The sequence below is a fragment of the Chelonia mydas genome, chromosome 4, assembly GCF_015237465.2.
Source record: "Chelonia mydas isolate rCheMyd1 chromosome 4, rCheMyd1.pri.v2, whole genome shotgun sequence".
Classification (NCBI taxonomy): Eukaryota; Metazoa; Chordata; order Testudines; family Cheloniidae; genus Chelonia; species Chelonia mydas.
The window spans coordinates 123,489,984-123,515,775 of NC_057852.1; the positions used below are offsets into that span (position 1 = coordinate 123,489,984).

At 41.6% G+C, this 25,792-nt stretch overlaps 1 protein-coding gene across 1 annotated transcript in view; it reads right to left on the reverse strand.

Annotated features, from left to right (window-relative positions):
* Positions 1-25,792, reverse strand: part of NSD2 (nuclear receptor binding SET domain protein 2) — a 144,986-nt gene that overhangs the window by 62,127 nt on the left and 57,067 nt on the right. The window contains 5 exon segments of the mRNA XM_043544808.1: positions 3,896-4,020; positions 5,072-5,144; positions 7,845-7,963; positions 9,478-9,555; positions 10,597-10,741. Of these exon segments, the coding sequence (XP_043400743.1) occupies positions 3,896-4,020; positions 5,072-5,144; positions 7,845-7,963; positions 9,478-9,555; positions 10,597-10,741 (540 nt within the window).

The following is a 25,792-nucleotide window of genomic DNA, read 5'->3' on the forward strand; positions in this document are numbered from 1 at the left end:
GATTGTCTTCTTAATCAAATATCTTACCTTGTCTTAAGATTTCTCCATTGTGTGCGTATTTGCTAACACCAGTAAAAACAGATGATATAACAAATCTGCCACAAATTGATAGTGACAGAATTATTTACTGTATGCAAAAACAGTACAACTTGAAGTCGATGTTTTGGAACATTATGTCATTCTAAACATTGTATGTTGTAGTTATGAACAGAAACCCACCTTGTTTGATACTGGGTGTTAATTAAGTTAAGAGTTTTCTCCATAAGAGGACAAAGAATTTACTATGCAGTATTAATATAATACTGTTAAACTCCTTGCATGGGAAAAACCCTTTCATGGGTTTCTTTAAAATGCTGTATGATGGCCAACTCAATTCATTGTTCCCATGTGTGTGAAATGACAGCCTGGCTAAGAACTTAGAATACGCTAAGTCCCATACTTCTTACGCTTTTTTCCATGTCAACGTTTGGGAATGTACCTATACCTTAAACTGCATGAAGATGATACTTTATCTGTTTTGAAATGTTAAAAAAAGTCTACCCATTTTACTGAATGCAATCTATATCCATCAAATTTGACTGAAATGTTGAAAAAGGTATGCCTCATTGCAAACACATTGAAAGATGTGTGCCAATAATCTACCAGTCCTAGGGGCCTGGAGCTTAAAACAAAAACAAAACAGTTGCACTCTAAGGGAACCAACATGCAATACATAAAAATTTACCCATTACTCCATTTTTTATGTAAAGAACCAAAAAGTAAAACTAAACACCACTTGTTTTATCCTCTAAAAAGAGATCAATGACATAACTATATGTCTTCTCATAAAGATCATGAAACTTACATGGTGTTATACCAGTTTGTTCTATATAATATACAAGACTTTTCTCATTCTTTATAGCCTTGCAGTGTTACAACAAAATTCTAATTCCATTCCACAATAGGTAATTCGTTAAGACTTTCACTTCAAAAATAACATTTCATATGGGATATAAAGACAAACATTTCTGATGCAAAGTGCATATACAGAAAATTAACTACTTCTCTCTGAAATTAGATTCATCAGTAGTTTTATTTCTGAGGTGTTGATCTACATTAACAACTACAAAAGAATTAAAAACTAAGTTTCATCTGGTGATGCAGCCTAAGATTTTCAAAAGTGACTAGTGATTTTGGGTGCTCAACTTAAGACACCTTGAAGGGCCTGATCTTTCAAAAGTCTAAGCATCTATTCTCTGAAAAATCAAAACCCTTTAAGGTATTTCAAGTTAGGTACCCAAAGTCACTATTAACTTGAAAATCTTGGACTTAATTGATTATTCATGTGAATTTTATACAGAATTTTTTTAAAAGTCCCTTTTAATATAACTAGTTTATTTTCCCTTGTTTTAAACTAAAATACTTCCTTCATAAAAATTAGTAGCAATGAAGACAAATGTAAGAGGGCTCAATGCAGCTTCCAACAATCCCAGAAAAGTATTTTGTTGTATTTGAATCTGGTCCCATCCTGGAATCAATCTACAGTCATTTACTGAAAAGAGCAAGAAGGCCAGAATTTTTTCCACATTGCACTGTGAATGTGAATGTGTGTGCATACATAAGCAGGGTATGTGTTATTTTTCTCATCCACCTTAAAAGACAATGTCTAACTCAACACTTTTATATTTTTTGTGGTCACTTTTATAGCTTAAGCAGATCAAATATATTTAATATAAAAGAATTGCATCCTATCAATTAGCTTTGCACCACTCTCACATAAAAACGAATATCAGTTTGCTTAATCACCTCATCTTTTGTTTTATATTTATTTTTGAACACTCCCTTTCCTTTACCAACCAGGAGATTTTTCTGTTGATTAACACCCTTAGGCCACATGTCTACATTGCCAAACATGCAACCGCTAAAGTAACATTACACATTTTTTTTAAACCACCCACAAGATCTGAAGTTTATTTACATCTTATTTTGTTTCACAGAAGAATCACTAATAAATTCAAAAGCAAATGCCTAGCATGTTTTCCTTTTTTACTGGCATAATAGCTATCATCATAGAAAACTCACTAGGCTAAATCCTTAGTTGGTATAAGTTAAAGTCAGTGCTGATTTACACCAGGTAAGGACACAGCACATGACCGACTATTATTCTGAAGTCTCCATTGTTTGTGAAAAGTTTATTTTAAGTAATGTTAAGTTGTCAAATTTCTTTCCAACCTCTCTTAGAAAACATTAAAATAATTCACTTCCTTGTTTGCAAACCTGTATTGTGTAAGCACAGCTCTGGCAATAGTGTGTATTGCTCTTCCTCCTTTCCTCTTATCTCATTTGCAATGCATAGTGCAGAGTTTGCAGCGGAGATTTCAGAGAGGTTCCAACTCAGCCCATGAGCTTGCACAATTTGGCTCACAATCATTTGTAGGTAGAAACAGAATTTGACCCTAGGTTTTCTTAAGTCCTAAAACAACTGAGCCTTTGAAAAAAGATCTCTGGACAGTGAATTTTTTTAATTGATATTTAGAAATCAGAGAACATGTCTTCCCAGATTACAACATCAAGAGATATACATTTTAAACCAAACAGATTGACAATTTCCTCCTTACGTGGATCTGGCTGACAAGTCAAATTCCACAAACACATACAGCATTAGGCAGAAAGGCTCAACTGTTGCCCCAAAAAAGTGGAAAGCTTAAGCCAAAAGAAGGAAATCAGCTGATTCAGATAAAGATGAGAACTAGTATTAACTAGGCATTCCTTCCTGAGGGTTTTTGTGTTTTTTGGTTGTTGTTTGTTTGTCGTTATTGTTTTTTTTGGGGGGGGGGGGGATGACATTTTTGAAGTCATAGTAACTATACACAGCAGTTAATGTGCAATCATTCCAATTTGTAAAAATAAGCCATTTACAGAAAACAGTCTAGATATTATATTATATTATATTGCACTCATGATGGTATCTGAGCACCTTAGATTTTCAACAAAACAGTGAAATGGGAGAAGTGAAAGGAACTGCAGCTTGAAGTCCTATTGCCTTGCAAACAAGACACTAATTCTCTACTTTGACTAACCTAAAACCTTCATGATTTTTTTTTAACATTTGACTTTTTAAATATGAACTTCTGAGGTTGCCTATGTCTGTTCCTGCTAAGTGTTTGGAACCCCCTTTAGAAAAGCGTGCATAGGTTGTTCTCATGCTACCATTCTTTGGCTGTTTGTTTTAACAGTACAGATGACTGCTGGAATGGATTCCATTTATTGTATATGAATATACACTTAATTTATTTTTTGTCAATTGAGAGAGTTACAATACCAAATAGGCAGACCTAAGACTATGATAAGTAAATATCAAAAAGATACATCCTTCACTGCCTGTTTAAGTATGCTGGAGATTAAGTTATTTGCACCACAGAAATAGTACCCAATTGAACAGATCGAAAAAGACTGAGAGAATAAAGGCCACTGCTCAGAAAACTGTCCAAGACTGGCGTAGACCAAATACAGAGGATCAAGAAACTTGCTTCAATATAAAACCTATGGCAACATGACAGTTTTGTTACACAATGTAATTAACATAGTTGACACTTAAATAAAATCCATGGAAGAAAAAACACAACACACTGGCATTTTACTTTGCTTCTAAGAGAGGGTTACAATTCAAAAACTTTTTTGGTAAATACATTTAAAAAAACACAATATCCGAGTCCCTAAGTGGACGTTTGTTACAATAAATGAATTTGCAATACACACACTAACAGGTTTTACAGAGGCCAGAACTGTAACTCATCTAGGAGCAAGGTTAGAGAATTTAATGTCATTTTTTTTTTGTTCTGTGTTTTTAAAAAAAGATTTACACCTGATACTTTTTGTAACTATATGGCTGTGTGTGAACACCACTTTTTTTTACCTCATTCTCAGTTAAGGAAGCTGAAGGAGATGAACTCTTGCTAAAACCAAGAGTTGAAGATTCTGCTGCTGAAGCCCGATTTCGCTTCTTCAGTGGTTTACATGCATCAGACAGATTTTTCGTTGCTGTAAAATAATTTTGGTTTACAAAGTGAAGTTTGGAACTTTAAAACGTTATCTCCCTGAAGCCATTTAAAATATTCCTTCAGATAAGGTAAGGAATTGTGTAGGTATGTCTTCTGGGCGCCTATGTAGTACTGAGTAAGCAGTGCACAATTAAGTTTTTGAAATAATGATGCGTTTTGTTTTGAAGACTCAAGAGATCTCCAATTAAACAAATATGTACTAAAAATATTGTTAAAAATTTCCCAAAGAGCTTGCTAAATATTTTTAAATTACAATACTCTGTAATTTATGACTTTTTAAAAAGAGATGTAACACTAATTTGCTCAAACACTACTTAGAAGGCCTATATGATCTCAGCAAAATCAGATTCACTTTGTTAACATCCCCTTTTAAAAAAAGTTATTTTTAAAGGAACTGGATGCTTACACTAAAAATAGCAACAATACCACGTATATTAGTTTAGATCTTTTTGCAGTGTATTAACACTTTTGAAACTGAATGTAAGAATTAAATACATGTGTTCTTGTGTTCTTATAAAAAAGTTACCTTAAACATGTGCATGATTAACAAATCTGATCAATGAACCATTTAGCACACAAGATTGTTTTACAACACCCTCTCAACTCTCCACATTGCCTCCCATCAACCAATTGTTATAAAGAAGTTCTTGAATCACACATGAATTTAAGTTTGATGGTCACTATTTACTATATACACTTATTTTATTGGATAAATGTATAATTAATCATGCATTTGAACAGCAAGGTTTATATTGCTACTTTACAATATCAATGGGCAATAGTTTTAATTTGGTGCCATCAAATGGTGAACTTCAGAATTGCTGCTTTAAAATCAGCAATACACAATTTCAATCAAATATAGTACTGCAAAATGCTGGCAGTGCAGAAAAGAGTGCAACCCCTCAAAATGGGGTTTAATGAATATAACTCAATATGGCTTCAGCAAAGTTTAGATGGCTGTCTCAGACAACCTGTTTAGTTTAAATGATTTAACTGAAAAAGTTAATTAAAACTTATTCTGACCACATTACCTGACTGGTTCTTTTGTGAAGAGAAGGTTTCTGTGACCTTTGTTTTTGCTGTTTTGTCATTGCTTGTCTCCCTCTGTCACAAAATAAAAATAAAAAAGAAAAAAGAAAAAAACTCCTAATTTATGAGTGATTGGATAAAGGTGGCAATTACTTTTGGATTTCTGTTATTAGAAAGACAATGTCTTTGCAAACATCCTGATCTATATTGTAATGTAATTCAGCTATGGTAACTTTCCATTTTAGGCATGTTTATTTTTTATAAACCACCAACTGCAGAGGCTATAAAACTGTCAAACAAAAACAAAAAACCCCAACTTGATATTCAATGTCTAACCTATCCATCTGAAACTGAAATATGAACCCCTGCATGAAAAGGAAAATGCTATATGAAGACAAAGCATTTCAGTCAGCTTTAATATTCTTTTGTCCAAACTGGTCAAGCTAAAACCTTTACATTACTAACGTAACTGCAGCAGAAATACATAAGTTTGAGGATCAACCCTACACTGAATTTTAAGTCTCGGATACTTGTCGTCAACGTCACTACTTGTAGCAGTGTCATTTTTTTGCACTGTTATTGTTAAAGGTTGTGCCAGCATTTCCATTATAAAATACTATTTTCAATGGAATATTGATATTGCATAAATTTGTGTCAGACTGAAACTTGTCAAATATTTTAGGCCAAGAAGTATTTTGAGAAATTTGGGAACTTACATTCAGCTGTTTGACTGTGGACATTGCACCTGGTCAAAAATAGGGCACCTCCCTTAATTACTTAAGCAACAGGGATTGCCATGAATATCTTAACTATGAGCTATGGATCCACTGAGGTAGTAAATCATGCAAATAGTAGCCAACGTTGCTTAACCTTAAATTGATGCAGATCTGATCAACAAGACGGGCATTATGGAAGGACCCAACTGCAAATATATTTTGATTTTCTAAAGGAAGCTTAAGTATTTATTGATTTTCCTCAGTCAATCCATTATTGAGCTGGTAAACTTTTGTAGAATACCTCGACACCAGACTACAGAGGAAGAAGTGGCCCTGCTGGATCAAAAAACCCACCTTAATGGAAACCAACAGCAGTTTTGCCTATCCATAAGCCATATTCTTTGCTGAATAAGTCAGTCTGTGTTTACATAAACTTCCTATCACTGAGACAACTAGAAGCTATAGTTCCATCAGGTTCATAAATATCTTGATGTATTTTTTAACAAGATGATTGAGGATCCATGGTCTGATTCACTCTTCACTGAAAGTGTCCTTGCTTGTGTTACATATTTATGCTCCTTTAATGCAGCTCCCATTGTGCCGATGTGATTTCTATATGCGCCATAAGTTACAAATTTTTCAGACAGACTCTATGAATATGTATTATTACCTAATCATTTCGTTCTATAACATTTAATTTCATAAAGAATAATTAAGGGCACAGAATAGCAATAGCAACACACTGCTCCTTCACAAGGAGCAAAGGTTCATGATCAATCCCAAAGCTTCTTACTCCCCAGGACAGAGGATATTAAAAATCTGCCACTGAGTTGAAACTAAAGAACGGGAAGTGCAGCTTCAATGCTCTTCACCACTCCATAGGTGGATGACAGCTAAGTGATCTTTAAATTGTTTATGGTGATAAAGTGGACAGCTGGAACTACTCTAGGTTTCTAAGAGGAGGAAACGGGTAAAAGGCAATTCATACAAAGTAATAAGAAAGCAACCATTCTGCTATGCCTGAGACCTTCTGGAGCTAAAGGCATAACAAGAGCATTCACGTATGTATTCAGGGCTCCCAAATTACTTACTAAACACTGGATCACAATGCTCCTTCCCCCAGGGGATTCACAACACTATTTTACAATAAGTCTTCATATACTATATTACTAAGGCCTGATCTGGAAAACACTTACATACGTGCTTATGTTTTCATAAGATTAGTCCTACAGAGTTTGCTGGGTCTACCCACATGCAAAAAGTTAAGCACACGCCTAAATGTTTGCAAACTATGGGTTCACTGTTATAAACAGAATCCCTAGTGATCTAGGCAAGTCTATAAAAGAAGTTATTCACCTTGTGTCGTAAAGATGGTTCTTCGAGATGCGTCCCCCAGTGGGTGCTCCACTGTAGGTGTGTCTGTGTCCCTACAGTGGAGCACCCATATGGACACTACTCAAAGAAGAAGGAGAATGATCTAATTCTGACAAACAAGCTAGAGACTGAAGAGGAGCGAGTTAAAGGCCTGCTATCTGAACAACAAGTTGTTAAATTTAGAAATTGAAGTGTATATATAACAGATTGGAGTTCAGGACACAATGCCAGCCTAAACTGCTTTACAGGTTTAAATTTGATTCTTAGAAGTGTTTATTTGTACTTTATTTATTTTTAAGGACACAGTCTTTGATTCAGACAAATGGTGGTAACATTCACATATACATCTCTACATTTTGACACACAGTAAAGGGATGAAATTGTAAAGCAAGAAAACCAGTGGGCTGAGCCCTTGCCCTTGGGAATTGAATTCTATTAGTATATTTTTTCAGCTAGGTTCAAATAACTAGCAAGGACCTCTTTTCAGATGTCTCCTCCTCAACACTAAATTAACAAAATCTTTTTAACAAGTGCATCCAAACAGACATTTTTACAGTTGCTTCATTTGATGCAGTTAAAAACCAGTAAATATTAAATCCTGAAAATGGAAATGCTGACAAACTTAACTATAGCAGAGTGATTGGTGCTGCTATAATTGACTTAAACAAACCAATGATATAATTACCTTCCGATTATTCTGTTTATCCATCCTGAGTCTTTTCCTAGGTGCTTCCTGAACTTCAAAATCTTCTGAAGGTTCCTTTGTCCTCTTTTTTTGGTTTCTTTTATTTCCATGTAAGTTACCTTGGGGTGGGGGATGGGGGAAACTTACATGAAAAAAATCTAAAGCTCACTTCGAAATTATCTTAAACTGATCTATATTATATTTCTTTTAAGTTATTTTAAAAAAAAGATTAAAAATGTTAACAAATTTGATTAACCCCTTGATGCCTAAGGGTCCAGTTTTTATTACTGAATGCTAGTTCTAAAATGTATCCAAACTCCTAATTGCTAAATAATCAACTTATTTAGTAAGACAGATCCATCTGCATAAGCACTAGTCTAAAATCTGAATATGTAATTTTCCACATTTGTGTCCTATCAAATAAAATAGAGCTGTTCTATAAAGCTATAACTGTGCTTTACCACTGAACAAAAGTTTTTAATGTCTTCCTCATTCTTTTATTAAGTTTTCCCAAGGATATAGATACAGGTACTGGAGACTGAAGACACCTATTAAGGGGCCTCTGTCAGAGACAGGATATCACCCATCATATGGACCATTGGCCTTTTCTTGCATGGCAATTCCTATCTTTAAACATACAAGTGTATAGAAGGCCTTAAAAACTCCATTATACTTCTGTTTTGTGAACCAAAACCTTAAAGAAGATTTAATAAGATTACTTAACTTATTGTACATGAATTCTTTACATCATAATTCATTTGATTAATTTTAATGTAAAGCTCAAACACAAAAGGTCAGTTACTGGTCTACATAGCCACTTACTAAGTTTAGTTATCTACCTTTTTGAGGTACAGTTGGTATGATAATGGCTTAGAAAGAGGTCTGGTTCATTTATGGTGCATGATGGGACCTACTACATTTACTCTTAACATTGACCCTCCAGTTGAGAGGCCACATTGCATGTTCAACATGGAGAAATTACAGAGTCCCAGACCATAAATTTATTATCTAAAAATCTTTCACAAAAGTACCATTTTAAATTTGTTCTACAGCTAGAAGTGTGCTGTTTCAATGGGAACTGATTTCTGATAAATATTTCAAATAAAGGCAGCAACCTTAAAAATAAGAATAGTTGTCAAATTGGGTTTTTTTCTATATCCAATTGATTTAGGACTTTTTTATTATCTTAAATTCAACGCAGCTCTGAATCTGCAAACTTAAATTAAAATGGCTCCAGGAGAACCTGCTATTTACAAAAAGCCAGCATTAAAAAACAAAACAAAACAAAAAACCCAATACGTTTTCTGGTAAGGTCTGGATGGGGGAACGATTGAACTGACATGTTTTCATTTATAGAGAACCGAAAACGTACACGAAGATATGTACTAGCAACACCTGGTACAGGTACAATTCCAATTACATTTCTTGCAATATGACACTGAGGAAGTTGAACAAAATTCAGTACTACAGTGTTTAGATATTTAATTTGGGATCCATTAAAACTCTAAAGTTAAAGACGACAACATCTGAGAAGAAATAAAGAGGTTATGATACGTGGGTGATTACATAAAAGGTACACTCAATAGCTACTTATAATGATGAACTAATTGCACATAACACAAATTTCAATTACTTCTGGATCTTGATCTCCTTTTAGGTGAGTCTTGAAACACTTTACGTTTGGCCTCTCCAATATTCTTCAATGATGAACCTTGAGAGATACAGAATGTTGTTGTTGTTTTGTTTTTTTTAAAAAAGGATATCCAAATATTTGACACTTAAAATTGTTAAAAACTTCGTCAATTTTCCACAAAATGTTATTTCACACACAAAGATAACAAAACTGACTGCCATTTTTATACATTTTTCTTTTTCCAAATCTGACGATCTTTCACACACTCCCTCTCATTCTTGTCACTGCCCAAAGCAGCACCTGGTAGCTTCAAATACTTCCACAACAGGCCTTCCTATAGTGCTGTAAAACACTATGTATACCAGACATTTATAACTGGACTGAGAAGGGTCAAGAAAATGCCACACACCCTCCATTCTTCCTTCTCAAGGAAGCTACTCCAAAGAACTCAAATTATCATATCAAAATTCTAAATAAACTGTTGTTTATCAAGACCATGAATCTTAGCTAACAGCAAAAAAGTTATCTTGCAATTTCTTATGCTGTCCTAAAAGCTTTGCAGTACACCACAATAAAATGCCAAAATGGAAGAAAGGTTTAGAATAAAGTTTGGAATACTTGCTTCCTGAGCTAATGAATGTTATGAGGTAACACTTTTTTAAAAATGTGTGTGTGTGTGTGTGTGTGTGTGTGTGTATAAAGAAAGGACAGTACTGGTTATATTTTATAAACCACTTCTTAAACTATTCTTAAGAACTAACCCATACGTTTACATTAACAAAAATGCCTGATTTTCCCATTCCCACCACCCACATTTAGTGGGCAGTGAAGATAATGGCAACTGCTTATGGGCAGAAGAAGAAGGAGAAACCACCAATCTCTAAACAGTAGAATGTTTACATATAACAACTTTGTAGAACAATGAGCAAGGAATGTAGACTTCATGGATTGCTTTTATTGTAACCATTGGCATTCTTTTCCTATTGGCACAAACACCAAGAATTAAAACCAGAAAACAATGATAGCTGTTTTCCCTACAGGTCTCAAATATGTGCTTAGTTTAACATCACTATGTATATCAAATTTAGTTAGAGTACACTAGCACAGTTTTACGTTTACCAGAGTCTTCTTCAGATTTGGGAGAGGTCACTATGGCAAACTTTGTGTTATAGCGAGCTTTCTGTTTTTCACTAAGCATGTTCCACTGCGATTCAAGCAGTTCTTCAATCTCCTCACGTGAAGCATCCGGATGTTCAGCAACCACCTGTTTATGCAAAAATGGGGCACACATTAAAGAGATAAACATTAAAAGAGTGCTGTACACACTTGTATTATTCTAATATAGTGGTTTAATACATAGAAACCCACTTAAAATTTCTACTATATTCATAAAGAACTACTACAGTACAGATTGGAAGATTCCCTACATATCCCATTTATCCCTAAAAATAAGGTTTTAGCAACACAGATTTCAGCAGCATGAATTATAAAGTACACTAAATAATTCTAAAAAAATAACTTGGACCCCTTTTAACATTCAGAATACTGAGTACGGACGAACCACATCATTGAAAAAAATCCTTGTAATTTCATAGTTCGCAAAACTTAAATAAATACCACAATAAAAAATTAGGTGAACACTACTGGAATAAACAAGTGATGGCCTTCATAGATTCCACTAAATTAGAAGTATTTAGAAGTAGTTTGGCAGATAGATTAATTATTATACGTGCTGGCAATAATTTAGTTAACATTTTCCCAGACCACTTTACATATTTTAGATTACATTCTGTATTTTCTTTTTATACTTTGTTTAATCTAATCAAGTATGAAGAAGCCCAAGTGTGGTAGGTATCCTTAGGATACAAAACCATTTGAGTTTTAAGCATAGTGGCCCTGATTTGATCGTATACTCTTGGAAAGTAAGGTAGCATAGAGAAGTCTGTTTAACAAAAATGGAAAAGCGGATACTAAATTTAAAAGCTTAAAAATATTAAATGGGATACTAAAGTGATATCAAATATGTGGTTTAAAATCATGCAAGTCTTCTGATCTACAGATCTGGAGAACTGAATCATAACCACCTTCAGATGTTCTAGACTGAGTACTATTCATCCTCCCAAATCCCAGCTATCACTGGTCTGAGGAGGCATCCCTCAAAAGCACCACACACACTAGGAGAAACCCGAAGGCTAGGCCCCTAAAACCACATTCTCCAACAGTAAAATCACTAAATGGAGAAAGAAACAACAACCCAAATTTTCTGCTGATGAACACAAGATCAGCCACCAATAAAACCAGCACCATTCATTATCTTATTTTCAATAAAGCACCCAGCCTTGCTTACGTCACTAAGATTTGGTTCAATGTCACTTCTAACCCTATCCTAACATACCCAACCGCACAGCATATACCAGTGTTTCGCAGCCCCAAAGGGGCCGCAAGCTGGTTTCAGGGCCCCATGGGGCCCTGCAGCTGAAACCTAGAGCCCCGAGCCCCAGTGCTCTCGCAGGGCTGAAAGCTCCGAGCCGCGGTGCCACTCATGGGGCTAAAGCTCTGAGTCCCCCAACCTGTGGGGCTAAAGCTGGGAGCCCCGAGAGACAGAAGCCCCTGAGCTCCCAACTCCACAGGGTTAATGCCCCAAGCCCTCCTCCTTGCTCAGTGGCTGAAGTCCAGAGCCCTGAGGGCACCCCGCCCTGTGGCTGAAGCTAGGAGCCCCAAATCCCCCGCCCCGGCAGCTGAAGCCCGGAGACTGGCCCTGGAGTTTTTTTTATCATGTGAGGGGCCCCTCAAAACAAACAAACAAACAAACAAAAGGTTGAGAACCCCTGCTCTATACAACCCAGGACAAAGACAGACACTAGTGGGGGTGGGGGAGAGAGAGAGAATAGTAGCAGTCCTGTTTCCCAACCATCTCAGTTGCAGAAAACATCCCACCCAAGACAAAAATATTTATCCCATCCAAGACAAAAATATTTGAGTGCACCTATATGATCTATGAGGAGAAGGACAAGACACACTTAGGGTGCTTAGTGGTGTACAGAGGTCCATATAGAAACCTTCTCAACTTCCTGGAAGAATTCAGAATGACTGCCCAATAGTACTGGAATCTCCCCAATTCCTTGTCCTGTTATTTCAATCTCCATACATGGAATGCAAGTTATACAACAGTACTTGATCTAATGGCTTACATGAAAACCATGGGACTGTCCTGGAAGTTTCTGCACCTACAATGCAACTAGACATAGGTTTAAACCTATCTTCAGCTCAGGAGTGGATATGGGAGACGTTGCCAACGTTTCACTTTCCTTGTCTCACCACCACCTCATCAAGGCAAAGATCAAAGCCTTCCTTCCTACCCATTAGCACAGTGAACAACCCAAGCCTGTCCACTCCCAGGGACTCTCCAGGTTTTCAACTTAACCTAAAAGAACAAGCCACACAAATACAAGGCCAAAGCGTCAATGAGTTAGCACAGCAGTCCAATCACATGATATCCATTACTACTGATACCAGCCCACAACCCCTAATGAGATAATTAAAGTTCACAAAATCAAGTGCAGAAGCAGAAAGAGTGCCAGCAGCACAAAGCACATTCTGAATCCATTTGCCAGCAGCACAAATCACTCCTACAGGAATGCACCACTGCAATAAAGGGTACAAAACAAGTATGAAATTCCTCCACAATCGACCCAGCAGAGCTATGTCCAGCACAGCTATTCTCTGTTCTGAACAAGCTCTCATCAACCCAAACTGCATAGCCCAGACATCAGACCCAAGCATGGGCTGCTCTTGAGAGCTGTCAGCATATTTCATTATGAGATCAACTGAACATGTATGGTGATAATCAGTAACAAGAATTCCACCCCAGATCAGAGAGTATCATCGACCAAATCACCCTTACGGAGTTTGGCCTCCCTACATATACCAAAACTCAAGCAGCCCAGGAAAGTTTTAGAGCCACAGTTTGTGAATGAGATCCATGCCCCTCCCTTCTAGTAAAAACCAGCATAGAATAACTATGCCCACTACCAATGGAAATAGTTAATGCTTCCCTTTCAGAGAAGCCCACCTATCAAACTCCTTGAAAAACACAATAGGTGGCCCAATATTCAAGCAGCCATCACTTGACCTTGCAGTTTACTCCAACTACTGTCCAATCCCTGGGCACAATAATTGAGGGCCAATTTCACAAAGCAGAAAACAATTATGAGCTAATTCAGCTGGAAAGAAGAATTTAATAAAAAACTTGAGTGATAATTGGGAATCACGTAAGAATACCTTATTAGTTGCACAAAAAGCCACAATCCCACTAGGTTCTGCTGGTTACAAAAAATGAACCTGTTTTAGAGAGGAAGCAAAGGCAGCTATAAAAAATAATATATAAGACATGGAAGAAAGGGGAAGTTGATAGTAATCAATATAATTCTGAAGTTAGGAATTGCAGAAAGTGACAAGGAAGCAAAGGGATACAAGGAGAAATTAATGGCGAAAGTTAAGGACAACAAGGTGTTTTTGTTTTGTTTTTTAAAATATATTAGGAACAAGAAGAATGGTATTGATCCATTACTAGACGGAAATGGTAGAATGATCAATAGTAATGCAGAAAAGACAAAAATATTTCTGGTTTGTATTTGGGGAAAAACATAATATAGCCTCATCATATGGTGATGAGAATACTCTTGATTCCACTGTTATTTCTGGAGGATGTTAAACAGAAACTACTAAAGTTGGACATTTTTAATAAGCTGGTCCAGATAACTTGCATTCAAGGGTTTTAAAGGAGCTGGCTGAGTAGCTCGCTGGATCATTAATGCCGATTTTCATAAGTCTTGGAGCACTGGGGAAGATCTAGAAGACTGGAAGAAAGCTAATGTTGGGTCAATTTTTCAAAAGGGTTAATGGGATGACCTGGATAATTATAGGCCTGTGAGCCTGATATTGATGCTGGACAAGATTGATGCTGGAATGCCTGATACAGGACTCTACTAATAAAATAATTAAAGGAGTGTAATATAGATAATCAACATAGGTTTATGGATAATAGATCCTATCAAATTAACTTGATTTTTTAAAATAAAGTTACAGGTGTGGTTGAGAAGATAATCGTGTTCTGTAAGTCATCTCACTTGGTACTACACATTTTGATTAAAAAACTAGAACGATATAAAATTAACATGGCACACATTAAATGAATTATAACTTGGCTAACTAATAGATCTCAAAATATAATTGTAAACCGGGAATCATCATCAAGTGCATGCATGTCCAGTGGGGTCCCGAAAGGATTGGTTTTAACCATATGCTTTTTCACATTTTGATCACTTACCTGGAAGAAACCGATAAAGTTTGCAGATAACACAAAAATTAGGAAGTGGTAAATAATGAAGAGGACAGGTCACTGATACAGAGCAATCTGGATTGCTTGATAAAACTAGGCACAAGCAAACAAAATCTGTTTTAATACAGTTAAATGGAAATGTATGCATCTAGGAACAAAAAATATAGACTATATTTATAAAATGGGGGGACTATCGTGGGAAGCAGTGACACAAAGATTTAGGGACAGTGCTGTATAGCCAACTGAACATGAGCTTCCAGTGTGATGCTGTGCCCCGAAGAGCTACTGTGAGCCTGGGATGCGTAATCAGGGAAAACTTGAGTAGGAATAGAGAAGTTATTTTACCCCTGTATTTGGCACTGGTGCGACTGCTGCTGGAATACTGTGTCCAATTTGGCGCCCAAAATTCAAGAAGGATGTTAATCAATTGGAAAGGGCTCAGAGAAGAGCCACAAGGGCAAGTTACTCACCTTGAAATAACTGAAGTTCTTCGAGATGTGTGTCCCTGTGGGTGCTCCACTCTGGGTGTCAGTGCGTCCTGGCACCGTTGATCGGAGATTTTTGGTAGCAGTGCCTGGTTGGGACGCAGGCGCTCAGTTGGTATCTCCCGTCTCATTGGAAACTTCCTGAGCGCCTGTGTCCCGCACCCCCCTCAGTTCCTTCTCTACCGTGGAGCGATTATACTAGTACTCCAAAGTAGAGGGGAGGAGGGTTGGGAGTGGAAGACCCACAGGGACACACATCTTGAAGAACTTCAGTTACTGCAAGGTGAGTAACTTCCCCTTCTTCTTCGAGTGCTGTCCCTGTGAGTGCTCCACTCTAGATGAATGTGTAGCAGTACCCACTATAGTCGGTGGGACTTTGGAGATGCGACAGTGAGTACTGTAGAGTGTATTGTACGGCCAACTATGGTGTCTGCCGTGGTATCTTGCGTGATAGCATAGTGTTGGCAAATGTGTGTTCAGATGACCCTGTAGCCGCTTTACAGCTGTCAGAAATGGGTACGTTATATAGGAAGGCAACAGAAGTCGACATAGCTTGAGTGCAATGAGTACTAATGCCTTCGGGCAGCTGAATATTTTGAATACGGTAAGAGGATCTGATGCAGTCAGAGATCCACTTGGACAGATGTTGTTTAGAGATAGCCGTACCTTTCCATCTTTTGGTGATGGAGACAAAGCCGTGGAGATTTACAAAATGGCTTAGTCCTATCTAAGTAAAAGGCGATTGCTCGCCTGACATCGAGAGTATGCAGAGATGTCTCGTGTGGAGTCTTGTGAGGTTTGGCATAAAAAGTAGGCAAGTATATCGGTTGGTTAAGGTGGAAAGTGGATACCACCTTAGGGAGAAATTTAGGATGTGGTCTTAGAGTGACTGTCTTTGGAGAAGATTGTGTAGGGAGGATGGGCCATCAGGGCACTTATTTCACCTACTCTCCTTGCTGATGTTATTGCAACTAAGAAAGCTACCTTCATGGACATATGGAGAAGAGAGGAGGTAGCCAAAGGCTCGAATGGAGGTTTCATGAGAGCATGAAGAACGAGGTTAAGATTCCACGTAGCTGCGGCTGAGTAAATTTCAGGGTAGAGATTTTGCAGGCCAGTGAGAAATTGTTTTATGGTGGGATGGGTAAAGAGTGAATAATCTTCTAACAGGTCATGGAAGGTGGTAAGTGCCACCAGGTGTACTTTGATGGAGCTGAGCGAAAATCCGTCCTGTTTTAGTTTCAGGGGGTAGTCTAGAATGTTAGGGAGGATCACCGTATTGGGCATTAAGTGATTATGTGAGCACCAGAGGGCGAAACGCTTCCACTTCTGCAGATAAGTTTTATGAGTGGAGTCTTTTCTATTGTGCAGGAGGACGTATCGGACTTGGTCGGAAGAGGCTAGTTCATGGGTTTGGAACCATGAAGGAAACAGGCTGTCAGATGGAGCTTTTGGAGCTGTGGGTGAAGAACCCGTCCGTTGGCCTGGGAAAGGAGATCTGGCCTGTTGGGGAGAGCCCGTGGATGACGGGAGGACATGCAGAGTAGGTAAAGATACCACGTCTGTCTTGGCCAAGCTGGGGCTGTAAGGATGACCCAGGCCTTGTCGGCTACAATCTTCCGAAGAACACTGTGTATCAGAGGGATTGCTGGGAAGGCATAGAGGAGAGAGTTGTTCCATGGGATGAGGAACGCATCTCCTAGGGATGCAGTCCCGAGTCCCGCTCTGGAGCAAAACAGCCGACATTTTCAATTCTCCTTGCCACAACCCAGGCATATTGATGGGGTGCCCCAGAGGGAGAAGAGCTGTTTAAGTATTGCGGGATGAAGTTCCCATTTGTGTTCTGTTGAGAAGTGTCTGCTGAGTGCATTGGCAGTAGTGTTCTGGCAGCCTGGTAGGTAGGAAGCGATGATTTGTATTTGATGTTGTATGCACCAATTCCATAGTCGAATGGCTTCCATGCAAAGGGAATGTGACCGGTCTCCCCCCGTCTGTTGATGTAGTACATATGTGCTATGTTGTCTGTTAAGACCCGAACAGATTTGTTCTTTATGAGGGGAAGAAAGTGAAGGCATGCTCGCCTCACTGCTCTGAGCTCTAAGAGAGTTATGTGTAGGTGCGTCTCTGATGCGGACCACCTGCCTTGTGCCCCCCTAGATGCGCTCCCCAACTGATTAGGGAAGCGCCCATGGTGAGCATGGAAGGAAACCCCCGTGCAGAGGTTTTCTGGTCTTGTCCACCAATGTAGGGAAGGTAGAACATTGGGAGGAGGAGTCTGCAGCGTCCCTAAGGTGTGTCTGTTGGGTTTGAAATTGGAATTGAGCCAGCCCTGAAGACATCTCATGTGCAGCCTAGCATATTGGACCACGAAGGTGGTGGCTGCCATGTGACCAAGGAGCTGTAGACAGATTCTTGCCTGTGTCCTGGGACGAATAGAGAGCTTGTGTATGAGCTGCGTGATAGCAAGGAATCTGTGATATGGGAGCAAGGCTCTGCTCTGGATTGAGTCGAGACGAGCTCCGATGAATTTGATCTGTTGTGTAGGTGTCAGGGTGGATTTTTGGATGTGTATTTGGAGGCCTAGGCTGTGAAAAAGGGATATGGCGAAACGGGTAGCTTGAAGTGTCTTGCCATAGGAGTTGCCCTTGATGAGGCAATCGTCCAGGTAGGGGAAAAGCGTGATCCCATGTTTGTAGAGGTGAGCCACGACCACGGCTAGAGTTTTGGAAAAGACTCTCGGCGCTGTGGAGAGGCCAAAAGGAAGAACTCTGTATTGAAAATGGTCATGACCGATTGTGAATCGTAGGAAGTGTCTGTGAGCTGGATGAATTAATATATGAAAATAAGCATCCTGTAGGTCGAGGGCTGTGAACCAGTTCCCTTGATCCAGTGCAGGAATTACTGTGCCCAGTGTGACCATCTTGAATTTTTGTATCCTCACAAATTTGTTCAGTTGGCAGCGATCTAGCATAGGCCTCCATCCCCCGGTCTTTTTCTGGGTCAGTAAGTAATGGGAGTAGAACCCTTTCCCTCGATGTTGCGTCGGCACAGGTTCCACTGCGCCTAGCTGGAGAAGGTGAGCCACTTCTACGTGAAGTAGGTGCTCATGAGAGGGGTCCCTGAAGAGGGACGGGAAAGGGGGAAGGATAGGAGGATAGGATAGAGTAACCGGACTGAACTATTTCGAGGACCCAGAGATCCTGTGTAATACGCTGCCAGGCATTGGAAACTGGTGGCGGTGGCCAAATGGGCAAGTAGGCTGTGGAATCAAGGGGTGGTCACGCAGACCCTTGACCAACGTTTCAAAATTGTTGTTTATTCCCGGATGGGTGGGAGGTGGTTGCTTGAGCTTGATTTTGTCTGCACTTAGAGGGTCTACAGCGATTCCTATTTAAGTCATATGGTTTGGGTTGAGGCCGATAATATTGTTGTGTGCACAGTCTTTGGTAAGGTTTGTATCGTTGTCTCCTGGGAAGAGATGGGTGAATACCCAGGGTGTGCAGTGTTGCACTAGAATCTTTCATGGTGTGAAGTAGTTCATCAGTTTTTTGGGAAAACAGTTTGTCTTTATCAAAGGGGAGGTCCTCTACTTTGGTCTGCAGATCTTTAGGGATGCCAGATGCAGAAAGCCATGAAGATCATAACCACAGCAGTTGCAATAGTACGGGCAGCTGCGTCCACCGTGTCTACAGAGGCTTGTAGGGCCGTTCTGGAAATCAACTGGCCCTCTCTCAGAGTTGATTTAAAGTCCGCTCTCCTATCTTCTGAAATGTAGGAGGCAAATTCAAAAAGTTTATTGTCGTTATCAAAGTCGTAGCTCGCGAGGAGTACAGAGTAGTTTGCAATTCTGAATTGTAGAGTGGAGGATGTGTAAACCTTGCGACCCAAGATGTCAAGGCGTTTTAGGTCCTTGTCTTGCGGGGTGGGCCGATATTGTGGCTGTTTTGCCCTTTGTGCGACTGCATCCATGACGAGAGAGTTCGGTTGTGGGTGAGAAAACAGGAAGTCAGCATTCCTAGCAGGAACATAGTAATTACATTTGGCCTTTCTGTAGGTAGGTAATAAAGAAGCTGGAGTTTGCCAGAGAGTGTCAGCTGGTTGCAAGAGTGCTTCATTTATAGGGAGTGGTAAGAGGATGTGGCCAAGGCATAGGGTAGGAGAACCCAGGTGCCGTCCATGGGGGGGCAAAGTAGGGAAACTGAGTCTGGTGGCTGTGGACCATAGCCTGAGGTGGAAGAGCTTCCTGTGGAGGAGGAGAGGCAGATGGGGAGAACTCCGCCTGCTGCTATATATCGGGTTCGCTGTCAGTGAAGGTAGCCAGTTCAGGTGGTGAGAGTGACTTTTTGAAGAGTGAGCCCTGCATATCCAGGAGTGGAGAGTTAGGCTCAGGTGGCACTGAGAAGTCACACTGAGTGAGGAACCGTTGCTCTTGCTCCTGCTCCCTGGGCTGTGCTGAGCCTGGACTGTGCTCTAGCACATTAGTAAGTGAAAGTGAAAGTGTCAGCGGTGCCACGGCTCTGTTGGAGGTGCCCGGCAGGAGGTCCGCTGCTGGTGCTGAAGTAGGAGGCAGGCTCAGTGATGACATTCTTCCTGGCACCGCGGGTATTTTTAGCGCAGAGGGGGTCGGTGAGGACGTCCTTGTCGGCACCGGGGCAGAGTGCACAGCCGGCACCAAGGCTATTTTTAGCGCTGAGGCGCTCAGCGCAGCAGAAACCTTCCCGGTACGGGAGGTCGGGTTCCTGCCTCTGCGGAAGCCGCAGCTGAGACTTTAGAAAGAGCTGAGGCGCCTGCCTGTGGCACTGTCAGCACAGAGACCCTTTACCCTTGTCAGAGTCCTTTCTTGCCGTTGCTCCAAAGAGGGTGAAGCAACGTTCCCCACTGGCTCGGATCTGGCTGGGGAGCACGTAGGAGCGGGTTTAACTTTCCCCGTCTCCGAAAGCGGCTGCAGGGATTTTTCCAACAGAAGCATTTTAAGCCGCAGGTCCCTGTCACGCTAAGCCCTTGACTTGAGGCTCGTACAATGGAGGCACATTGTGTGAAGTGCACCGGGGAAACCCACATTCCCACAATGTGAGTGCCCATCGGACCGTGGCATGGAGTCCTGACAGGAAACACACTTTTTGAATCCTGAAGCCCCTGGCATTGCGAACTAGAAATGGCAGGGGAGAGTGTCTCAGCAGGAGACAAGTCTGAAGTGAAAATTTTTTTTTTTAAGCTAAGTAACTGACTATGTAACTACACTAAAGGAAGGGAAACAACTGGGATGTAACTATTTCTATATTTTTTGTTACTTTTTTCCTACAGAGACCAGGGAAGAGAAGTAGCACTGCCCCAAGTCCCGTCTTCAGCCGGGGACGGTTGAGAAGGAACTGAGGGGGGTGCGGGACGCATGCGCTCAGGAAGATTCCAATCAGACAGGAGATACCAACTGAGCACCTGCGTCCCAACCAAGCACTGCTTCGATCTCCGATCAATGGTGCTGGGACGCACAGACACCTAGAGTGGAGCACCCACAGGGACAGCACTCGAAGAAAAACGATGATTACAGGATTAGAAGACATGCCTTGTTATGAGTTACGTTGTTTGTTATGTCAGAGTTTAATCTATTTCGCTTAACAAAGAGAAGGTTAAAGGGTGACTTGATTACCATCTATAGGTAACTATAATGGGGAAGCAGAGGTTAGTCATCCCGTGCAGTAACCGTGGTTCTTCAAAATGTCCCTCCCATGGGTGCGCCACTTCAGATGCACATGTGCCTCTTGAACCCTTGATAGGTTTTCCAATAGCAGTGTCTGTTGGGCCTGCACATGCAGCATATACATCCTCATATCGCACACTGAAGCTACACAGGACTGAGCAGAACTGCCCTCAGTTCCTTCTCCATCCAATGTCCCACAGAGAACAGTGCAAAGCAGAAGGGAAGGAGGGCAGGTAGTGGAGCACCCATATCAAAGAACCACAGTTACTGCACAGGCTGAGTAACCTCATCTTTTCTTTTTCAAGTAGCATCTGTATAGGTGTTCTACTTCAGATGACTCCCAATAGGGAGGAAGAACCTTCAGAATTGAGTCCAGAACTGAAGACAGGACTGAATTACCTAGTACTACATCTGCATTAAAGGCATGGATCAAGGCACAGTGTTTAGAAAATGTATGTACTGTATGACCATGCAGCATCCTTACATACCTTGGATACTGGAACGCATCCACCCCACTGTGGGGATTAAGCACCAGCTACATCATAACAAGCAACCACACACACAGAGATCCACTTTGACAGTCTCTAAGCAGAGACCTCCTGGATCTGTTTGTGATGGAAACGAGCAGTCTAACAGACTTCCAAAATTACTTGGTCCTATCTACATAGAAGGTCAATGCCTATCTAATATCAAGGCCCCAAATTCTCTGATTCTACAAGATGACGTGATAGCTAAAAAAAGGTAGTCTTCATGGATAAGTGAAGCAAAGAACAGGTTGCCACTGCTTTGAATTGAGATCTTGTGAGACCTTTAAGTTTCATACAGGTTTCATACAGTTTCTTTCTGAAGTTCGAGGACTCCCTTGAATGGTCCTGACTAGATCTGATAAAGTTAAGAATCTGTCCGTGGGAGGGTATGCCCTGGCTGTCAATGAACTCTATTCTCTGTACAGGGGTCAACATGGACTTTCTTACATTGAGCTTAATTCTTGGGAAAGAGAAAGGGCCGTCTGAGTGGATGACAGTACTGCTTCATGGAACAGACCACTGAGCAGCCAGGTCTCAAGGTACAGGAAGACTAAAATCCTGAGGAAGGTAAGTGGCCATTACCAACTAAGTTCCCTCTAAGCTGCGTGGCCACGGGGCTGGGCAGCAGGCTATCAAGGGCTGCACAGGCAGGGAGAGGTGCCTCTCCCCCAGCCCCAGCCTAAGCGCTGCCATGTTTGGGGAAAGGGGCCTCTCCCCCGACCCCGGGCTGCTGCAGTGAGAGAGGGCTGGGGGGAGTCCTCTCTCCCTGCCGCAGCCTGCACCCCAAACCCCTCATCCCTGGCCCCACCCCAGAGCCTCCACTCCAGAGCCTGTACCCCCAGCCAGAGCCTTCATTCCACCACACTCAAACCCTCTGCCACAGCCCTGAGCCCCCTCCCACACTCCGAACCCCTCGGCCTCACCCCCACCACACCACCTCCATATTGGTGCACATAACAAAAGTCATTCCACACACGGATGTAAAAAATTAGAGGGAACATTGATTACTAGTAGGAGCTTTAAGAACACCATTGGGGCCAAGAAAACGCCAAAGGGAAGTACTCTGTACTGATATCATTCCTACAGTAAAGTGTAAATATTTTCTGTAAGATGGGTTTATCGCTATGTGGAAATAAACTCCTTGTAGGTCAAGAGCCAAAAACCTACCTCCTGTCCCTACTGAAGGGATTACAGCAGCCAGGCTAATCATCCTGAAAAAATGGTTACTCACCTTCTCGTGACTGTTGTTTTCGAGATGTGTTGCTCATGTCCATTCCAATTAGGTGTCACCAGAAACTTTTTCCCCTAGCAGCATCCGTTGGGTCGGCTCTGGAGCCCCCTGGAGTTGCACCTTCATGGCATGGCATATAGGGCCCTGCTAACCCGCCACCTCCCCAGTTCCTTCTTTCCAGATACTCCGACAGAGGGGAAGGTGGGTGGGTTTGGAATGGATAGAAGCAACACATCGAGAAGGCAGGTAACCGTTTTTTTCTTCTTTGAAAGCTTGGTCATATCAATTCCAATATGGTGACTCCCAAGCCTTACCTAGGAGGTGCGGTTGGAGTTCCTGGAATCACGGACTGAAGCGCAGCCCTACCGAACATTGCATCGTCCCTGGCTTGCTGGGTGATCTAGAGTAACAGGAAGCGAAGGTGTGGACTGAGGACCACATTGCCGCTCTACATATCTCCTGGATCGGGACCTGGGCCAGGAAGACCACTGACAATGCCTGAGCTCTGGTGGAGTAAGCAATCAGAGCGGGGGCAGTGACCTTTTGCCAGCTCATAACAAGCCTGGATACAGGATGTAAATCCACGATGATATCCTTTGTGTGGACACTGGGAGGCCTTTCATCCTGTCTGCTACTGCAACAGAACAGCTTGGTTCGACTTGCGGAACGGCTTAGTTCATTTCAGTATAAAATGCCAGTGCATGCTGCACATCCAGAGAGTGGAGCCTCTGCTCGCAGCTACTGGCATGAGGCTTTGGGGAAAAGACCAGAAGGAATAGGGTCTTGCTTGGAGTGGAAATTTGAGACCACCTTCCGGAGAATTGCCTGGTGAGGTCACAGTTGCAACTTGTCTTTGTAAAAAAAAAAAATGGTAATATGGAGGGTCAGATGTGAGAGCCTTGAGCTCGGACACCCTTCTGGCTGATGTTATTGCAACCAAAAAGGCCACCTTATAGGAAAGGTAGTGAGCATGTCGCTAGGGGCTCGAACGAGTGCCCGATCAGTCTCAAGAGTTCCAGGTTAAGGCCTCAAGGTAGGGTGAGACGCTGAATATGAGGATATAATCTGTCCAACCCTTTGAGGAACTGTCACACCATTTGGTTAGTGCAGATGGAGCAGCCATGTTCTCCTCGGTGAAAAGCTGAGATGGCAGGCCACATGAACCTTTATCGAGGAGTGAGACAAGCCCTGCTGTTTCAACTTTAGGAGATAGTCCAAGATAAAGGGGATTGACAATTGTGTCGGAGCAATACGGCTCTGCGAGCACCAATTCACAAATCTTTTCCACTTGGCTGGGTAAGTAGCTCTGGTTGAAGGTTTTCTGCTACCCAGAAGAACCTCCCCAACGGGGTCTGAGCATGTGAGCTCTAGCGGGTTTAACCATGCAGCTTCCAAGCAGTGAGGTGGAGAGATTTGAGATTGGGGTGCTGAAGACCACCGTGATGTTGAGTGATGAGGTCCGGAACTAACGGTAGAGTGACTGGAGTATCCACCGATAGCTCCAGTAGCATGGTGTACCATGCTCACATGGCCAGGCTGGTGACACCAGGATCACCGAGATTCCGTTGCTCTGGATCTTGAGGAGGACCTTGTGAACCAACGGTGTAGGAGGGAGAGAAGAAACACACCTGCCAACGAACCCGGGCTGTGGTTCAAGAAGGAGTAGAATTGTAGGCACTTCCTATTGCCCCTTGTGGCAAACAGATCCATCTAAAGAACTCCCCACCGTTGGAAGATATTGTTTATTATGTCTGGGCGAACAGACCACTTGTGATTGTGAAAAGACCTGCTGAGATGGTCTGCTAGCTTGTTCTGAGACCCAGGGAGATAGGACGCTTCCAAGAGTATGGAGTGTGCTATGCAGAACTCCCAGAGCTTGGGGTCTTCCTGACACAGGGGAGAGGAGCATGCTCCCCACTGTCTGTTGATATAAAACATCGCTGTTGTATTGTCTGTCAGGACAGATATGCACTTGCCCTCCAGGAGAGGGTGAAAGGCCTGACATGGCAGCTGGACCGCCCTGAGCTCCCTCACATTGATGTTAAGCATCAGCTCTTCCAGAGACCAGAGGCCCTGAATTCTGTGCTCTCCAAGGTTTGCCCCTCACCCCATGCCGAGGCATCGGTGGTTAGACATAGGGAGTGATGGCGTCTGGAGAAAGTGACCCCTGCACATACCAAGTGTGGGTTGAGCCACCAATGAAGCGACTTGAGAATCCCCGGTGGAAGGGTAACTACCTTGTCTAGGCTGTGCCTGCTCGGTTGATACACAAATGCTACCCAAGCTTGGAGAGATCTGAGTCACGCATGTTGTGCTACATATGTGCAAGATGACATGCGTCCTAGGAGTTTCAAGCAACTCCTTACTATGGTTATAAGGAATTGTTTGAGGTCCTGTAGGCCAGATGGATGTGGATGTGGAAATAGGCATCCTATATATCGAGAGCTGTAAACCACATGCCTCCTTCCAAGAATGAAATGATGGCTGCTAAGGTGACCATCCACTCACCCAAGTTTCATATGAAGTGATCGAGACAACAGAAATCCAGGATTGGTCTCCAACTGCCCTTCTTTTTGCCTTTCAGAAAGTAGGTAGTAGCCTGTCCCTAGATAGTCCAGAGGAACCTGCTCTATCACCCGTCTTTGCAGTAAAGAGAGTCCACCTCTGGGGTGAGCATGCTGTCGTAAGAGTGGTCCCTGAAGAGGTGCCAGAGATTGGGTTGCAGATGAGGTTGCCTTATGAACTTGATCATATAGCCATAGTGGATGATATTTAGCATCCACTTGTCCGTTATTGAACTCCAAGCTAGTAGAAAGAGTGCTAGCCGACCCTCCGAACGGTGGGATAGTTGACAGCTCTCTAATGTTCCTCAGAAATATCTTCTCTGAAAGGGTTGCATGTGTGAGGAGGAAGGCTGTGAAGGCAGACTTGAAGGTGAGACTGTTGAATCTTTCTGCATTTGCATGGTGGCTTGTATGGTGGAAAAACTGGGAAGTCCTGTACGGTTGTGTGGGTGCTGGTTGGTAGAAATTT